A 21,227-nucleotide genomic window follows, 5' to 3' on the forward strand; every position below is an offset into this window, starting at 1 on the left:
ATAAATGCACAAAATATGCAAATTAAATGCCAACTACAAATATTTATTTATTTTAATTTTTACAGATCCATATCAAATGTTTGGGGCAACCAGCAGTCGACTCGCCAGCTCTGGTAAGTGATTCAGAGTTACATTTCTGAATGTGTGTTATTTATGTATATATGTATTAGCTTTATGTTTGTGTATTTAGTTGAATGACTTAGTAGAGCAGTGCATATCGCTTTTAAATTCACAAAAGCATAAAGATGCAGGTGTTGAGATTAAATTGGCGCACGCACGCCAACACACACACACACACACACACACGATTTTGAACACACTCCAAAGTGACAACTTAAATGTCAAGCGGCTGTCAAGTGTGCACGTGCACAACTTTGGAAAAATATGCGCAATAACTTTGGTGGGTGGCTGCAGCGAAGCGGAGTTTACCCCGATGCAAGAGAAAACTTTTTTTATAGGAGCTAGCTATGGTTTTTTATATATGGGTGTGTGTAAGTATATATGTGTTGGAAAGTTAATAGAAAAGCTACTTAAAATTCACTTGCAGCATGTTATTATGGAAAATTCGTGCCGTGCAATACAGCGCATTTACATGCATGTATACATACATACTTACTTATGTTAATGGGGGCAGCTGAAAAAAAAAAACTGTAGCTGCAAATCGCGCTTCGTTGCAATCAAGGCGAGTGTGTGATTTTTATCACTCAAAAGTCATTGTCTTTCGCAAGCGCCTTGTCTGTCCGCCACTCTAAGGGGTATCCCCCCCAAAAAAACACCTTTGAATTAATTATAGTTGGGTGTAGCACAGCTACAAATTACACGAGTTACCCTTGCAGATCAGGATCCTGTATAAAATTCCCTGCTGTTGATTAGTGTGTGTGTGTGTGTGTGTGTGTCTATATTCCCCTACAGGCGTTTGTAGTGGCGCGCGCGCCAGCCAGACAAGGTGTTTCGTTAAATTATCCCTTTAATAGTTAGCTCTAGCGCCGGTCAAACCGGTACTCTTTTTAAGGGGTGTGTCCCGAATTGCTTCGCCTGTGTCTATGCCAAAATGTGTTCTCTTCATTCTTACGAAAGTGAAATTATCATATTTTTATTGTGTGCTGTTTCATTTTTTTTTTGATTTTACCTTGCTTTAAATCTGGCGCACGTGATCTAGAAATTTTTCAGTTGACTTTTGTGAGAAACTACTATTCAACTCTTTGCTTTTCATTGTTAAAGGGTTAGCCATATTAAATGAAAGGGTTATACTCATGTAAGGTAACATTCAATGGCTTATTATGGGTGGCTACACACACGGTGTGGCATTGTTGCTGTCATCAATTAATTTATTTCGTTTGTAATAAAGTGTTAAAGCTGCTCGCTTGTAGTTCATTAAAAATTCATAAAGTGTGCCTTTTGTTAGTTGGGAAATATGATAGTAATAATGATTTTTGGGCGTGGTGGCTTTAATGTATAAACATTAATCTTGTTTAAGATATGTATGTATGTACATGTATATATATGCACGAATCAGTGAAGTTATTTCCAATTTCAAAATTGTACTAAGTCACCTTAAAAAGACGTCCCGAATATTGTCGCAACTTCAATGCGTTCCAGAAAGTGATGCAGAGGGCAAAGCAGGTATCGTGGTCCAAATTTTGTGAGCACCTCGAAACGACTACTGAAGCCGCGCGATTAAGAATTTTCCTTTCAAAAAAGCGCAGCTCCTACCGGAATCCTGGAATAGCCAGGAGGAGCGCACACCGAAAGCAGCATAGAAACCCTAGAACACCTGATGGGCGTCAACTTCCCTGGGTGCGGTAAAGCAGGAGACACAGTCACTTTCGTAACAGAATACTGAAGTACCCATAGGCAAGGCAGTCCAGTTGACTAAATTATCACTGAAGATAAAAGTAGCTTGGGCTATCAGATTCTTCCAACTCTGCAAATCTCCGGGTCCGGATGGAATCATTCCAGTCATGCTACAACAAGCAAGTGCCACGATAACTCCCTGGCTAATGACTATCTATAGAACGAGTCTGCTCTATGGCGATATTCCAAAGCCACGGAGGGAGGTACGAGTGGTCTTCATTCCTAAAACAGGGAAGACGGGCCACAGTACTGCAAAATATTTAAGACCCGTCAGCCTCTCATCATTTCTTCTCAAAATAATGGAGAGGCTTCTGAGTGTGCAGATCACGCAGGACTGCACCCACTGATCACTCTCTGGATCGACAATGTATTGAGTACCAGAAGGATGCATCAGAATTAAGGAAAACAGCAACACGTGGTACCCCTCAAGGAAAGAAGGGGGAGGGGGGTGTTATTTCCACCTCGTGCCAAACGAATTCCTGCTCCACACATCGAAAGCCGATAAGGTCGTAGCATATGCTGATGACTTGGTCATTCTGGTCATTGGGAAATTCCCCTCGACGGTCAGCGAGATCTTAAAATTTGCAAACAACGATCTGGCATGGTGGGCAGAAAGAAACGGTCTAGGGGTTGATCCCACCAAAACCGAACTTGTTATTTTCACCAAGCGATGTACGGTAGAAAAATTTTCGAACTCCGTCCCTCAATGGAGCAAATCTTAAATTGTCAAAGAGACAACGTTATTGGGTGTTATTCTCGACTTTAAACTTTCCTGGAAAAGAAACACCGAAGAGCGGAGAAAAAAGGCGCTCAATGCGGTCTACTTCTATAAAGCTACGATTGGGAAAGACTGGGGGCTGCGACCGCAGATAATACACTGGATTTATACAGCGGTAGTTAGGACTATTCTTACCAATGATTCCGCTCCGAACAATTTTCAAGGGCCACGTCACAATCCTCGACAGAGTGGGGCGGAGTATGTACAGTAGCTGTGACTATCAGGTTACGGAAACTGATTTCAATTTAAACTTCGACGTCCATTGTCCCCGACAGAAGTGATTGAAATTTAATATTCCTCTCAACGATGACGAAATACCCATTTTTACGGACCGCTCCAAAATGGATATCGAAATATTATCTGGCATCCTCTCTCAGGAGTTATCTCTGAGTGAGTCCTAGTCATTAAAATTGTTGTCATTTAATGTCCAGTAGAAATTCAGCATTAGTCCTACTTAAGAAAGTGCTTAAATTTTTTCGAAATTTGGTTTTGTTTTGATCATAATTGAGAAAAAAGCTTATATTTAACCGACTTCCAAAAAAGGAGGGAGTTATGAGTTCGTCTGAATATTTTTTTGTCTTTTTTTTTTATGTATGTTACCGCATAACTTTGGACCACGTCAACGATTTCGATAATTCTTTATGTATAGGAAATGTAGTGTCTCAGAGGTGGTTCCATACTAATCTGGTTAAGATCCGATCAGTGGATCATGATATATATATATATATATATATATATATATTTTTTTTTTATATGAGAGTTGAAGTCGGTGTTTTTTTTGCAAAAAATTGCTTGTTTACTACAAAATTAACCACTACTTTATACAGTACTTATATTACACAATAGAGCTTACGTACGTAGATATTTTTTTTGGAATACGGACGTTTTAGGTTTTTGTTTTTTGTTATAGAGTTATTTCAATTCTAGTTACTAGTTCTAGTTATTTCTAGTCTAGTTAGTTTGTAGTCAGCCTCATTTAACGGGGCTGTCAATAGGGACAAGGGCATTAGCTGTATGGGGTTTTGGGAGCATGCGAAAAGGAGCCGTGGGTCATGTGGCGACTCTCTGCATGCCAGGCACTCGTTGGGCGCAACTGCGTTACCACTGCTCAGGTAATGAGTTAAACCTGATCCAGAGGCAGACAAAGCTCTGTCCCGTCCACGTCGTTATGCACTCAAACGGCATGTTAATCGTGTCGTTCGCTATGTGTCAAATAAAATTAATTCTTAAACATTTAAAAATATCGATTTTAAAGAGTTATATACCATTTCTACGAACAGTAGTTTTTTCTCTAAATATTTTTTGATTTCAAAATAAAAAAAATTGGAGTATATTTTTATACCCGAGCACACTTGTGCAAAATGGTATTATAACTTTGTTCACATAACGGTTATTTGTAACAGGCAAAACGAATGGAGATAGATATAGACAAATGTATACATAAAGATCAGGATAAAAAGAGAAATCGATTAAGCCGTGACTGTCTGTCCGTCCGTCCGTCCGTCTGTGCACACGATAACTCGAGTAAAAATTGAGATATCTTAACGAAACTTGGTGCGTGGACTTCTTTCGGGAGTAGGACGGATGGTATTGAAAATGGGCAAAATCGGAAAATAACCATGCCTACCTCCCATTAGGTTAGGTTAGGTTAGAGTGGCTGCCCCGCGCAGAACGCGGAGCACACGTGGGCTGGAAAAGCCCGTTGTGATACCACTGGCCGAAGCCATTTGTTTCTTTCCCTCCCTTAGTAATTGAACCACCGAGTGCGTTTTATATAGCACAAAAAGTCGAGAACGTTCGCCGCCGTTCGGCTAAACAATCTACAAAGTACTTGTTGAAGAATTGGTTGCGCATATTGGACAGGGCGGGACAGTGGCAGAGATAGCCTACCTCCCATATAACGGTAATTTTCAGAAATACGAAAACTGCGATATTTTAGTAACTACAGAAGATAATTCACTCAAAATTGATACAATAATTTTTAGACGAAAAATAAGAAAATTATAAATTTTTGAAAAATGGGCGTAGCCACGCCCACTTATGGTTATATGTGTATATCTTGGTAACCGCTGCACCAATTTCTTCCAAACTTGGCACAGTTGTTGGCCTCCGCATAACATACCAAATGGCCGAAAATTTTTAAAATCGCTCAATAACCACACCTACTTCCCATATAACGGTAATTTTCAGAAATACGAAAACTGCGATATTTTAGTAACTACTGGAGATTATTCACTCAAAATTGATATTTATAATAAGTTTTAGACGAAAAATAAGAATATTATAAATTTTTGGAAAATGGGCGTAGCCACGCCCACTTATGGTTACATGTGTATATCTTGGTAACCGCTGCACCAATTTCTTCCAAACTTGGCACAGTTGTTGGCCTTGGTACAGCATAAAAAACCGCCGAAACTTTTTAAAATCGGACAATAACCACGCCCACATCCCATATAACGGTAATTTAGAGAAATACGAAATCTTCGATAAATCAGTAAATATTAATCTATTCAAAATTGGTGCTTGCAACAATTCTTTACCAAAAAATACGTTTATGATAAAATTTTGGAAAATGGGCCTGGCACCGCCCACTTATGATCACATATATGTATCTCGGTAACCGTTATACCAATTTGTACCAAACTCGGTATGGTTATTGTAAAAGAAAAACGTTGAAAATAATTGAAATCGGAGTAAAATTGAGGCCGCTTTTAATATAATGGTAAATTTCAGAAATGCTTGAAACTTCAATGATTCGAAATTGAAGGACGCTAATTTACTCAAAATTGATACACCCCGGCTTACCATGTAGCGGTAGCTTTCGGAAAGGTGAAAATCATATATTTAATATTTGCGCCGGGTATTTAATGTTCGGCTCCGCCCGAACTTAGACTTTCTTACTTGTTTCGATATAGAACAATCTCAGGGGCGTGAGAACATCAAAATTCTGATTTTACTTTTTTTTGACCAGCCTAATGTACATACCTTTTGATTGCATGCATATTGGACCTAATGCCTTTGGAACTATCTGAAATAAATAGGCACTAAAAGAAGGACTTTGAGGCTGCTCAATATTTCTTCCGCCCGTCTGATAAACGAGTTTTAAATGTGTATGTATGTATTTATAGCTAATACCAGGTTGACCGAGCTTTGCCCGGAGTGCATATACTTTTTAAAGTTTTCAAGATTTGGATAGCTATAAAGAAATATTTTGGAAATGAAAATAAAATTGGATTTCGATATCTATTAAGAAAATTTCTTACTCCAAAATTTAGGTGGTAACCCTATTCTGGAATACATTGAATGAATGGTACATATCTTGAGCATATATGTAGTGTGTATAATATTTTATGACCAAAGTTCTCGACAATACCTTTCATTTGATATCCATGCTTTAGCTAAATTGTGTAGAATCGAAAATAAGTGGCAATCTTACACTATTATCCTAAGGGATAACATTTTGTATATAGGGAAAGCATTGTTTAAGAACCTTATCTTAGTATCTACCCATGAATAGTAATATTTTACCTCTTTTTCTACACACAAAAAATTAAATAAGTATGCAATTCAAAATAGGTGACAACCTTATTAAAACATGTTTGAATTAGGGGCCTTTAAAATACCTTCCATTTGACACCCATATTATGATGTTTTAATGAACTTGTAACTAATTTCGAATAGGTGGCAACCTTATACGAGTCTTGGCCTATTCAGATAACCTTAGAAACCAAAATATTATCTGTGCGCAAAATTTCATCAAAATCGTTAGAGCCGTTTTCGAAAACGCTATGGATATATTGCTCGTTTAATGTAATAAGATTCTTTTAAATTTCTTAGTAAAATTAACAAATCTGATGAAAATTTTACTTTTTTATACAAGAGCGCCTTTTTTATTCACGAACTAGAAAAAAAATGCTATCACGGACGTCATCACTTACAAAAGCGATGTAAAAGCACATTAAGCTTATTTTAAGAATTTATTTTTATAAGTAAACTCTGGAAAAACGCTATATTTACGACCGTTTAACACGAAAGCTGCGGCCATAGGCAAGCACTTACAAACATAAATAACTGAAAAATGCAAACCTGCAATATTGAAAAGTGAATGCATGAAAGCAACATATGAGCATGACGCTTGTTCCAAAGTCTGTAGATAACTTTCCACCAGCTTGCGCTGACAATGAAGTGCTCAAGTCTCGATGTTTCAACAGAGTTAACAAAAAACTTGGAAATTTAAGTAGTATGTATGACTAAAAAATTATGTATGTATGTATGTGTATATTTCAAATGCTCCACTTCTATTCAGCCGTTTGTTTTTGCCTAGCAGATGCATTAAAAAAAACTGTGCACAATATTTATACATACATAGTAGGTAAGAAATAACCTGGCTGAGTGCTTGGCATATGTTGACCTTATTTTGCATAACCTTTACAACCGTGAACCACAACAGCAAATGGTTGACCCGCTGCAAAACCAGCCACCAACAACAACAACAACACTCCATTTAACTAAACAGTTCGCCTGTCGCCTGCCAGCTTGCAAGGTGACTAAATGTGTTTGTATGTATGTATGTATGTATGAGTGTGCGCTAAAAATCCATACTTTCTCCAACCGCAACCACATAGAAAACGCCATTTTGGTTTGACTGTTTAGCAGCACTACCGCGCGCTACCTTCGCCTCTTTCGCCAAAAACTGAAAACGGAATTAGCATAAAAATGTTCTATCGCGCCCACCATTTTCCGGCGCGACAGCCAAATTGTGTCCATGTGGATGAATGGGCGGCGGGCGAGTGTACTTATTTGTGTATGTGTATATGTATGCGCCTCAGCTTGGCATGTTTCTCTGGACCTGCAGACTGACTTGCTCGAAACGGAAGGACGGCTGTCTGAGTGGGTGGGTGGGTGGTCATGCCGCTATTTCGTCTTTCATGTTGTTCGCATTCAATTTTCTTGCATGCCATGCCATGGCGATTCGTCGTGCGGTTACTTTAAGTTGTCGTGATTTCTTGAAGAGTTCCTTCCAGCACTGCAGTGCATGTAGGGACATAGAAAAATGTATGTTCGTGAGTTTCTTTTTTTTGCCGCCATTTGCCTTGTTGCTGGCCTGCTCACAGGCTGGCTGTACATGCTCTCCTAAGTTGATTTTCTTCATTTGCACCTTTCACTTAGTTTTTTACAATCATAGAAAAAATAGCTATTGTGAAAACTCATTTTCAGCTCCGGTTTGACTGCTGTGCGCTTTCGTTCTGATGGTGGCAAAAATGCTGTTTTTGATTAATTATAGTTTCCTTTTTACACGGAACCGCTTTGTTACCGAAGGTCCGGTCCGGTTTGGTTTGGCTCCGTGCTTTCGCCGCTTGCTTAGGCCATGTTGAGTGGGGCACGTTTGCCACTATTGCCACTGTGGCTAAAGTCATCCTCTGCTCGCTCCGACTATTGCAGTTTCGAACTTAAACTTAAATGCACTTAAGCATGCAACATGAAAATTATTGCAACTTGCTTTTGTTCAGATTTACTTGTGTGATATATGAAACTGCACGAATTTTTATTCGTTTTATTTATTTTTTCTTACGTAACAGTACACTGCAATAAGTGATTAGGAAAGATAAAGAAATTAGGGGCGTTGCTGGCGGAGACATACATTTTTAGTTGTACTGACTTTTCGTTTGCGCTTTATTACTTGCTAAATTTATGGGGAATAAAAAATGGTTGATACCAGCGCATGTGAAACAGAAAGAAAGTTTCTTGAAAATTTGCCTTTTTGGTGTGTACATTAGGGAGGTCCATTATGAAGCTTTTAAATTATGTATATGGATTTCTTACGCTTCGAATTTGTTTTCGTTTTTTGTACCACGATTGTTTATTAGGAAAAATTGAAAAATGTATAAGTTTTTCGTGCTTGAGTTATGGCGCTCGGGCATAGTAGCACCGATCGTCATAAGTTCAAGGATATCAACCTGAGGATAAAGCGTATCGTCAGTGAATAGTCGCCAACACTGAAAATGTTGCATTTTCCTTGCCCGCCTCTTAGTATTTAGCACGTGACTTCAGTGACTTCAGAAGAAATTGTGGACTAGAGCTGTGGATGTATCGGATATTACACCGTGCGACAGTTAATTTTACACACCAAAAAATCAATACATTTATTTTTTTCCTCTGGCTTCAGGATATCTTTTAAAAGAACTTTGAAATTTCAAAGATATAATTAATTAAAAAAGGACTTAAAAAATTTCAGTGTTATGTAGAATAATAATACCCAATTGTTTATGTAAAAGCTTAAACCGATGGCAGCGTTGATCCGGATTAACTCGTACTTAATCCGGATCAACTGCAGTTAATTCCCGAGTTAATCCGGATTAACGCTGCCGTCTGTTTAAGCTTTAACCCTATTTCACTAATAACTATTTTTTTAAAGGTATCCAAAAAACCCCAAAAAATGCAGTGGGGACCCATAAGAAATCATAAGTATTAAAAAATGTTGACATAAATAATTTTCTATTATTATTGGAAGTCTGCTGAAGAAAAACATAGTTTTCCGATCGTAAAATATTGACTTTCAAAAGATGTAATTCTTAGAAAAACTGTTTCTTTTCCATACAAAGTACGTGAGCGCTTTGAGAGACCTCTATTGTTTGATTTCGAAATAAAATAAAACAAGGGTATTTCTTATTCATTTATTTTTTTGATATAGAACAATCCCAGCGAGCGAGAACAATAATATTCGGAATTAATTTTTTTTACAAGCATTTTTGGACCATCCTAGTGCAGACTCAACAGTCGGGCGGTCGGAGGTCGAAGTGATATTCTTGACAAGCTTTTAGAACAGGGGACAAATTCATAGTCGAAGTAAAGTCGACTCTAAAGTTAGTTGCGGCTTTCTTGGCACGCCGAGGAACTTTCCACAAAACTCCAATTTAGGTTCACGCATCACCACTTTATTTGCCAGGCAGAGGATGATTGCAAATATAATTTTGAAAAGGCCACAAGGTCTTTAGCTCTTTAATAATACGTTCGAAAACGGTCAGGTAATGACAGAATTGCAGCTGCATGGACGATGGTTACCAAGGCAGTGAATTCATAGGGAATTATCACCGCTAGCCGAGAACCTTACAAGGTGGTTACGTCCTTCTGTCCATGGATTAGCCCATCATTTTCTCCCTTCGGAGGAAATTTCGAGAATAGAATTTAACCGAATGTGGAGCTTTGTTAATTTAATTTATGGAGGCAGTCATCCTATACCAACCTAAATGAAATATTACAAGTAAAGTAAAGCTGCCACAATACGAAAATTTTAATGCTAGACTTAAAAGTAGGGAGTGTGTTTTTGAGTTTATACCTTTTCGCGAGTTTGTGGGGACTTTCCCGTATTTTTTCGAGTCTTTTTCAGGCTGTCTTTTATGGCATTTTCGGCATGATTCAGACAAAAACGGGGTTCTTCAGTATTTGTTCGTCTTATTGAGGAAATTCCGTGATTTTTTTTATAATTTCACGTTCCAAGGTTCATTAGCATTTGAATTTTGCTTACTTATAAGTTTTTCTGCTCAGTAAATATCAGAAAAATAATTCCCTTTATTAAAAAATATAATAATAATAATACAAAAAAATAATAATATAATAATAATAATAACTAAATATTACTAACATTTTCTTGCTTTTTGTTGCAAAGTCCATACTTCATGTGGTCTATGGTATTACCATTTTCTCAATTTCACAATCTAGTGCTTTATGTGGAGCAATGTTCATACATACAACAAATGAAAGTGTGCACCTCGTTCTAATATAATATGCACAATTATTTTCATGAAAAAAAAAATTTGCATTAATTATATATGAAAATACAGTTCATTCTATGATATAAACCATATAAATCAAAGTTTCACAAGACTTCAAAAAATTTTCATACAAAATTTCAACTTTTTATTCTGAATCTCTAGAAAATTTTTGGGTATGCAGTTTTGTAGCTCATCCAATTTTAGTCTAATGAAGTGCATATTTAAATACTAGCTTAGAAAAGCCGAAAATCTCGAAAGTTTTGCTGAAATGTCAGTTGAGCCTTAGACGTTCAAATGCATAAAATATGCGCCACGCATTTCACAATCTACGCAATCATAAATCGCTTAATCATTTGGCAATTAGGTGCTTTGTAGCAAAAAAAAAATGTGGAAGAAAAGGACATCGGATTGAATATATGGGCTTTTGTATTCACCCTGTAGGAATACTAGTTCCAACAATCATTCCAGATAACAGATAACGGATCTTTATGGTCACCAGCCACCTAATCGCATAGCTAGCTTTTCTGGGTAGTTTACTTGGTGGAGAGTAATTGGCTAATGATCCTCCATATATAAATTTCTGCCTTAGGTATATATACTATAGCTATAACCATCCTTATCTAAAAATGTGCTTCAAACTGATTTTTTCCGTTATGGCTATTCCTACTGGGCTACTATTCCAACGAGCAATGCGTATGCGCAGTAATAAGGGTTGAATTGTGAATACACCAAAATTCTCTGACAGAAAGCATAGAAAGGACAGTCCACAAAAGAAAGTCGAGTGCGGCTTATACATATGCATACTTACATATATATATGTATTATATGCATCCACTGTCTATGTTAAATTTTCGTGTAGTCTACCAATATCTATCGTCCCTTTTATTGTTGAGCCTTTCATGCCTTTTTAACACCACTCATGTGTGATAATGCCAACAACATCATGAATATTGCGTTAATTGCAAATCATCGTAAGCGCTTGAGGGCAAAAAATAGAAATAAAGAATGAAAGAAAGCAGCTCACAGCCACATAACAGAAATGAGGAGAAGAGTGTATAGCACTTTATAAATCTTAAACGTTTTTTTTTCAGGGTAGTAGTATTTAATTTTGATGTGTATTACTTAAAAAGTAATCCACAATTTTAAGGATTGGCTATAATAGAAATAGAATAACCAAAAGAAATGCAAAACGTTTTATGATGTTAGAAATTTTTGTCTTTTGTGCTAGTTAAATGACATGCGGATTGTTGAGGCCACGTGTCTGTTAATGTTTCTTTTTTTAATTTAAATGACATCATAATTATTTCAGAGGTATTAATTTGCTCTGAATTAGATTTTTAGATTATATGCCGGCATGATTCGCCGCGTCTTAAGAGTGTTTCTGTGTTGTTACTTGCTACCAAAACTCCTATGGCCCCATTCATAGAAAAAAAAAATAGATTTATACCGCTTTATAAAGTTAGATTAAAAAAAATGTTTGATTTGTAAAGCAATCAAAGCATTTTTTTGAATGTGGGTGTGATTGAATATTGTTTTGAAGGTATTTAGAAAAATAGGCAAAGAATCGACATTCTAAAAATTCAATTTACTATCTATAGCTAGATTTCCACTAGGCATTAAATGGCAAAAATTGTAATGATAATTGTGGAAAAGCAACAACAATTTAAAAAAGTGGTAGAAGTGATAGCTATTTCGGGAATCACCACATTTCCTCATCAGACTTCTTCATCGTCAGCACAGTGCGTAGGCAACTGGCTGAGTCAGCTGGGGTCGTCGGTTCGAATCTCGCTGAAGAAGTGTGATGAGGAAATGTGGTGATCTCCGAAATAGCTATCACTTCTACCATTTTTTTCAAATTGTTGTTGCTTTTCCACAATAGTTTTTCATTAAAAACGGCCTCAAGCTCAATCAAAATTTTTGAATATAATTGTTATAAGGCCATAAAAAAACAAGTAAAATTTTTTTGTAATTTAAAAAAATCTTCCTATTTTAATAATACTTTTAAAACAATATTAAACTAAGCGTTTTCGATGAAGAGAAAGGGACAAACAACACAAGAATACTTGTACCTAATCGACTTTTTTTCTAAAAGATCGGTCCCTGGTCCACCTATCGGAAAAATGTAATATTTGTTAATCCAGGAAATACACTATCTACATACCAAATTTAAAGCAAATAGGACCACAAAAAAGATTTCTTCGAATAGTTTGCTCTTTGGTCCACCTACCGGAAATAGTTTGTAACAGCCTTCACTACGTATCTTACCACAATCCTTAAAAATTTATTTTAAATTTTCAAACAAGTGACAACCCTACTCAAAAACATTTTCCGTGTGACACCTATATTGTAATACATATTTTTTTTATCTTATCAATTTAATTGAATTAAATTTTTCAAATAGATGGCAATCCGCTAAAAAATATTTTCAACAGTAAACTTTTTAAAACCTCATTAGTTTGATACTCATTATGTAATATTTAATTTATCTTATCAATTAAATTAAGTTATAATTCCAAACAGGTGGTACCTCCAGTCAAAAATATTGTCGGCTCAAAGCCTTCTTAACCCCTTTTTCTTTTGACAGCTTGCTACATAGCTTTATCTTATAAATTTCTTTTAACGGAAGTTTTTAAGTTTTTTTTGTTCCTGAACTATCCGGGTAATATATTGAACAATTAAAAAATATATTCAAATAAGTCTTCCCGTTTAAGCGCAATTCATTTTTACACAGAAGATTTATTAAAAAATAATAATAGCTGGCAGCTTTCATGCAACATCCTAATAGAAATAGGGATGACCGATACCTCTTATATGAAAAAGTTTCTCATAAAAACTCTTTGCCATTACGAAGATGTATAACATTTTATTGAAGTAAAGTCATTGGGCTTCTAAGAGTTAGAATGGTGGCTCCTTAGTTAGAAAGACCCACCGACGCTGATTGCAAAAAATAAATGCTCTGATTAAGCGAAACATAGGTTACACGACACAATCAATTGCAGAAATATAGAAAATCAGTCAGAACAAGTAAGAAAGTTTAAGTTCGGGCGGAGCCGAACATTAAATACCCGGCGCAAATATTAAATATATGTTTTCCACCTTTCCGAAAGCTACCGCTACATCTTAATTCGGGGTTTATCAAGTTTCAAGCATTTCTAAAATTTACCGTTATATGAAAAGCGGCCGTAATTTTAGTCCGATTTCAATAATTTTCAACGTTTTGCTTCTATGTGGCAAGCACAATAACCATACCGAGTTTGGTTCAAATTGCTAGAACGGTTAGCGAGATACATATATGTGATCATAAGTGGGCGGTGCCACGCCCGTTTTCCAAAATTTTATCATAAACGTATTTCTTGGTAAAGAATTGTTGCAAGCATCAATTTTGAATAAATTAGCTTCAATATTTAATGATTTATCGAAGATTTTGTATTTCTCTAAATTACCGTTATATGGGATGTGGGCGTGGTTATTGTCCGATTTTAAAAATTTTCGGCCATTTGGTATGACGTACCAAAGCCAATAACTGTGCCAAGTTTGGAAGAAATCGGTGCAGCGGTTGCCAAGATATACACTTGTAACCATAAGTGGGCGTGGCTACGCCCATTTTTCAAAAATTTATAATATTCTTATTTCTCGTCTAAAAGTTATTATAATTATCAATTTTGAGTGAATTATCTTCAGTATTTACTAAAATATCGCAGTTTTCGTATTTCTGTAAATTACCGTTATATGGGAGGTAGGCGTGGTTATTGCCCGATTTTGCCCATTTTCAATACCGTCCGTCCTATGCCCGAAAGAAGTACACGTACCAAGTTTCGTTACGATATCTTAATTTTTACTCGAGTTATCGTGTGCACAGACGGATGGACAGACGGACGGACGGACAGACAGTCACCGCTTAATCGATTTCTCTTTTCATCATTTATGTATACATTTGTCTATATCTATCTCGATTCGTTTTGCCTGTTACAAACAACCGTTATGTGAACAAAGTTATAATACCCTTGTGCACAAGTGCGCTCGGGTATAAAAATTTCCTCTTCCACTTAAAGTGCTGTTGTGATCGGGCAACCAATAATTTTACCTCTTGAGTATAATCTGTGGATTCTTTTTTGAACAACCGTCGAGAATAACCGTTGCAGTGGTCCTTAGCGCCCCCCTTGAGACATTTTGTCACGAGATGCTGAAATTTTAGTATTAGGCCTAGGTATGAAGCCTTTTCTGTTAGTTTCATGTTCGATTTGGAGAATATCAGAAAGCACTTTATTCTTTGTTTATCGAACAATGACCACAGAGAATGCGATGCTTTGCGCGTGTGTTAGAAGCTAGCCAAGTTGTAGCTTAGTAAAAAAAAGGCGCGGAAAATCTTAAAAGAACATTGCTTAAAACTAAGTAACTACGTACCGCCAGCTACGCGTTTGCCCTTTCACCATTATTACTCACTCTTTCATATGTCACCAACTTTGACCGAAATCACAAACAAACAAATAACATACGTGTGCATATAATTCGCAGAATTTCCTCTACAATAATTGCACTTTATTTGCTTTACATGTGCTAATGCAACATTTCCTGTAATTTCAAAAAAACAAAAAAAAAACAAATCCCAATCTTTTTTTATTCTAAAAACATCAAAGCGAACATTAAAATGTCAACGTTTTCTCAAGCTTGCAACACTTTTGCAACGGAAAATAATTTTGCAATAGAAATTCATGCGCTAATATTTTAATTACCCACGTCAGGCTATAACGTCACCGTCAACAGCAAAGTGAGCCAAAAGTAAAAGCACACTCTCGCGGTAGCTAAAGTATTTACATACATATATGCATTTACGTGCATGCATATGTATATATGTATAAGCAAATTAGAAAGTAAATAGAAAGTCATAAATTCTAAAAAATTTTGCATGCCTCGAAAAGCAGTCAGTCAAAAAAAAAAAAAAACATTTGCGGTTGCCCTTTTACGATTCAAAGGCGCTTTGTGTGGCGCTTTAGTGCTTTGGTACTAAATACCAAGCTTTTGAGTTGGTTTGTGTTAATTTACTTTAGTTGTAGTTACTTTGCTGCACTAACGGTGTTCCAAAGTGGCAAAGACCAAAAACTATTTTGGCCAGTATACGGAATACAAACTTACTTAGATAAACCATAGTAGGACACTTTGCTTAATTTCAAAGACCGCAGCTTGTATGTTGATGGGCACGAGGGTAGGTGCCTTCAAAGCCGCGGTAAAAATGTTAATTTAATAAAAAAGCGGAAGTAATTAGTTACTTTAGTTTTGCTTTGATGTGCAAAAGAAATTCATTTATTTAATATAATGCATGTATGTATGTATGTATGTATGTATTTGAGCAGAAGACATATCTGCCGAATTCTGAAGGGAGAAAAGGTTTGAATAATTCTTTCCTAATTTTTATTTGCTTAATTTATTTTGTAAGCAATTTTGCTGATTTTCAAGACAATGGGCCGTATGCATAAAAATTAAGTAATTGCTTTTTCTTAAAATTTCATACCTTTCACTTAAATTTATTTGAACAAATTGAGTAAAAGTTTTGAAATTTTAAGAAAAAGCAAGTGGTTAATCTTTTACTAGAGTGCCAGTTACTGTCGAAATTCGACATTTTTTCTAGTTTTAGAAGCCTTGGAGAGGTTTTCTAACTTAACACGTAGCGATACTTATACGGTACAAATTAACTAACCGGAAAATCTTCTGCTAACACGTAACTAATTTTCTTTTTTATCTGAGAAGGTCATTGGAGTACTTCGGCAGGACTTGGAATTGACCCGCTACATTCAAGTTTATCGATAAATTTCAATGATTTGATACATATCGATAGTTCGATGAATTTCAAGAACACTAAAATGTGATAACTCAACAAAATTCGTTAACTCGACCAATTTCGATAACTGTGAAATTCGATGGCTCGATAAATTTCGATAACTCAAAAATGTAAAAACTTTGGATACCTTTATAAATTTTTACTTTTGACATCTCCACATTTCTCGAAAACTATCTAAACATTTTGATAACTCGTTACACTCTGTTAAGACGATTAAATTCGATAAGCAGTGATAAATCGACAAGCTTATATAACGTTGAAATTTCGATAAATCGATATATTTTGAAAATTCCATAAACTTTGCTTTGTTGAACCAACCAATTTCAGTAGATCAATAATTATAATTATGCATTACGACACCTCGATATATTTCGTTAAGTCTATAAATAATGATAATTCAATAAATATCGATAACTTGATACATTTCTTTAACTTGACAAATTTCGTTAATCCCACACGTTATTATAGCTCGACAACTATCCGTAAATTTGGACAACTAAGTTTCTGTGTCTATAAATTTCGACAACTTAGTAAACATTGATCAGTTTGAATAATTCGATACGTTGCGATAACTTAATAAGCATGGTTAAATTTCGATAATTATAAATTTCGATGATTCGATAAATTTCAGTAACCTTTATGGCTGATTTTATTTCGATTCCTATCTTTTAACCTAATTCTTATGTATTTCTCATTGTCTCCATTTTCGCCTTTATCCCAATTTTCGTCTTTATCTTTACTTTTGCCTTTTTTTTGTCTTCATCGTTATCACTTGTTTCTTCGTCTTCATATTTATCTTTATTTCAAAGTTTAATTTCAAATACGAAGTAAAACAAAATGCGAAACGCTTGAATTGAACAGGTTGCAAAAACAACCGTTAACAAATATGGAAATTTTTAAACGACGATTTTCAACCAATTTCGAAACTATAAAAACTCTCCTCATCAACAGAAAATTACTTTCCAACGGTGTTTCTGGTTTTGAAATCGGTAACTTTACCTTGGTCTTCATCTTTGTTTTTATCTTTCACATCTTTGCTTATATCCTTTTCTTTTTCTATACACGTAGATGAGATGAGGTGCGATGACGTGATAAGATGTGACGTGATTTTATGTGATGTGATAGGATGTCATGTCATGTGTTGTCATATCCTCTGATGACATGTCATATGATGTCATACCATATGATGTCATATCATGTGATACCACGTCATGTAATGCCATGTCATGTCATACGATGTCATAGCATGTGATGTCGTCATGTGATGTCATGCCATATAATGTGATGTCATATCATATAATGTCATGTCACATAATATCGTGTGATGTGATATCATATTATGTGATGCAAAATCATGTGATGTCTCTTCATATCATGTGATAAAATGTGATGTGATGTCATGTAATGTGATCACATTCCATGTTCCGATTAGTGTATCGATAACCCTGTTGATAAAAATACCGATAACAATATCCATACACATATAGAAAAATACAACGATTGTAAAATCAATTAATTCAGCGATAAATATAACAATCATCAGTATCATAACAATATATGTAAATGACTAAATCGATAACAAAATCAATTATTTAATCGATTATTATACCGATAACAATATCCATTATTGTATCGATAAAAATATCGATTATTATATTGATTATTATATCGATTACAATAGCGGTTATTTAATCAATAACAGTATCGGTAACAATATCGATTATTTTATCGATAGCAATATCGATTATTATATCGATAAAATTATCGAGTTTAATATCGATAGCAATATCGATCTTCATCCTCATCCTTTTCTTCATATTTATCTTTATTTCTGCATATTCCTCTTCACCTTTACCTTAAAGTGTTTAAATTTACCTTGATCTTCGTTTTTGCCTATATCTCTAGGCATCTTTGTTTTTGTTTTTATTCTCAAACCACTAAACCACTGAGAAGCATTTCCATGTGCATTATTCCCCTGGAATTTCACAATTTACTCCCAACCAACCGACTGCCTAAAGAAGTTTCACTTCATAAATTCAAGAAATGTTCTTACCCGTTCAGTTACCCTAATTCTTATTTATCCGTCAATGTCTCCATTTTCGTCTTTATCTTCTTTTTTTTTACTTCATCGTTATCATTTATTTCTTCATCTTCATATTTGTCTTTATTTCAAAGCTTAATTTCAAATGCGAAGTGAAACAACATGCGAAACATCTCAAATTGAACATGTTGCAGCAACATCTATACACAAATCGGAAATGGTTAAACGACGGTTTAGGCCGTAATTTTCAACCAATTTTCAAACTATAAAAACTCTGCTCATCTAGAGAAAAAAGCCTTTCCAATGGTGTTCTTGGTTTGGAAATCGGTTCGGTAGAATCTCCAAACGAACGGAGACAAAATTCATGTTAGCGTATTAATATATAGATTCATAAGGGTCAATGTGCTGGCTCCCAACGTAAGAGAGCATCCAGTTAGTTTATTTAAGTTTTGACATTGTATTCACATCCAGTTTAATAAAAATTAATTAAATTGAATGTCAGGATGTGTGGGATTGGGATTGAATATTTAATACCGCACCCAAATCTACTACATACCCCCTTAAGTGTGACAAAAAATTATCAGCATTTGTATACTTCTTATAAGAATGACGGAGAAGACGATTTGGTTTGTGACCTGCAAAATAACTCGACTGCCATATACACAGATGGTCCTAAACTAGATCTTAGGGTAAGGATCTGGATACTTTGGAGGGATCTCCCAATAAACGTTTGTTTTTGGCTGTTAAATAATTGCAGCGTTTTGCTACCAGTTCTAGCAGCTATAATAGCGGCTTATGGTCTGATTATGCGTACTTCGCGTAACCTTCAAACTGTAATTTCGTATGCTCTTTGTATGTATTTTGTATGTATTCCATTAACCAGAAATTAGCAGAACTTTTAAAAACTTAGCGATCTGTTTAGTTTAGATTTTGCTTCACATTTTCTTAAGTTACATTTTTATTGCACTGCTACAAATGGTTGTGCGAAGTATGCATAGTCAGACCTTTACTCATCGACTCTTTACTTAAAATGCCTTCGGCAATAATCGACTCTGTAGGCAAACAGTTATTAAGCCAGTTCAGCTATTTAAGTACGGCGGCGAGGAGCTGATAAGGTGCATGTATCAACTCTTAAGCAGAATATGGTCAGATAAATGCATGCATGACGACTGGAATTTAAGTGTGCTCTGCCCAATCCATGCGACCCCGCCATACGCGCCTACTACCGCGGAATCAGTCTTCTAAGCATAGGTTACGAGGTCTTATCGAGTGTATTGTGTGAAGGACTGAAGCCTACCACCAACAAACTTATTGGACCGTATCAGTGTGGCCTTAGAACTGGCAAATCCAACATAGATCAGGTATTCACAATACGCCAAATCTTGGAAAATACCCTCGAGAATGCGATCGACACACACCACCTATTTGTCGATTTCAAAGACGCTTTCGACAGCACGAAGAGTAGTTGCCTTTATGCCACAATTTCTGAATTTGGTATTCACGAGAAGCTGTGTGAAATGATGTTTAGTAATACCACCAGCTCCATCAAAACTGGGAAGGACCTCTCCGTGCCGTTTGACACCAAACGAGGAATCAGACTAAGTGACCCCCTTCAGTGTGATTTCTTTAATCTGATTTTTGAGAAGATAATAACAGCCACCGAATTAAACCGCTTAGGAACAATTTACTACAAGAGCGTACACTTGCTGGTGTATGCCGATGAAGGGCTACGTCTGCTCTGCCTTCTCGGAATGAGATAGAGAAGCAAAGCGAATGGGTCTGGTGGTGAACGAGGACGAAACGAAGTCCCTCCTGTTATTACATAAACAGTAAGCTTCTTGGAACCCAAGTCGCCGTTGACAGTTACAAGTTTGAAAAAGCAGATCTCGTTTATTTGCGGACCAGCGTTAACACCAATAATAATTTCAGCTTTCAGCCTTGAAATCCAACGGAGAATCACTCTTGCCAACAAATGCTACTTTGGGCTTTGACTTTTTGAAAAGTGAAGTCCTCTCTCGACATGCGAAAACCACACTCTATAAGTCACTGGTATAAAGCGCGGAGGCATGCACAATGAAAACATATGCGAATACTGCAGACGATTTAACGCTGAGCTGCATGAGCTTCACAGCGATATAGACACAGTGCAACGAATTAAAAGCTAGCGGCTGCGCTGTCTAGGCATGTTGTGATTCTCCTTTCATTAAAATCTTCATATGCAAGTATGTTAGGTATCTTCATAATGTTTTTAGATTTCGAAAAAAAAAATCTAAGCTAATGCATGCATAAAACTCATCATCATCGTAGATACACAAGTTTGGCGGTTTCCAGAGATTTAACCAATGCTCTCCTACACTTACTATTATGTAAAATAGCGATTAAATACATAAAATAAGTAAAGGATATCCGAAATCCCTGTAAAAATAAGCCAATTACCTTAAAAACATTTGTTGGTGGAAACGGAAACGACTTATGGTCAGTTGGCATGTCAAAAGCAATTGTCGGAAAAAGTAGGCGAAAAATGCTAATTCAACGGTTACGCTTGTCGTCGTTGTGGTGCCACTTTTTAGAATGGTGCTAATACATATTGTAAGTAAGACAAAGGATACGCTAAAGTCAGTCCTTAAGCAAATTTTAGGCAGTTATTAAGCAAAGGTATTTTGTCAAGTTAAAATTAAGAAAAAGTGCAGGAGAAGTGGAAGATGTTTTGTTTTTAAAGTGAGATAAAAAATAAATAAATAAAACACCCTTATGGCCCATTCAGTTTTAATATAATAACCTGTATGTTTGAAGTAGCTACGTAGATTCTATGTCGATTTTCCACTAGGCAGTATAATGTAAAAAAAAATATGCCTGTAAAAAAATGCCATGTGGAAACAGACATAATGGCCATGTGGTTTTTTTTTTAACGTAATAGCATGGGTATATTTTAATGCCCAACATTAA

At 35.8% G+C, this 21,227-nt stretch overlaps 1 protein-coding gene across 2 annotated transcripts in view; it reads left to right on the forward strand.

Moving 5' to 3' along the window:
• LOC118747701 (DNA-binding protein D-ETS-3) overlaps window positions 1-21,227 on the forward strand; it is an 83,657-nt gene that overhangs the window by 36,285 nt on the left and 26,145 nt on the right. For both annotated transcript variants that reach the window (XM_036481777.1, XM_036481778.1), the window contains exon 4: window positions 66-113. In XM_036481777.1, the coding sequence (XP_036337670.1) occupies window positions 66-113 (48 nt within the window). The remainder of the gene's footprint in view (window positions 1-65; window positions 114-21,227) is intronic.

The sequence above is a fragment of the Rhagoletis pomonella genome, unplaced genomic scaffold, assembly GCF_013731165.1.
Source record: "Rhagoletis pomonella isolate Grant_MI unplaced genomic scaffold, Rhpom_1.0 Rhpom_scaffold_00012, whole genome shotgun sequence".
Classification (NCBI taxonomy): Eukaryota; Metazoa; Arthropoda; class Insecta; order Diptera; family Tephritidae; genus Rhagoletis; species Rhagoletis pomonella.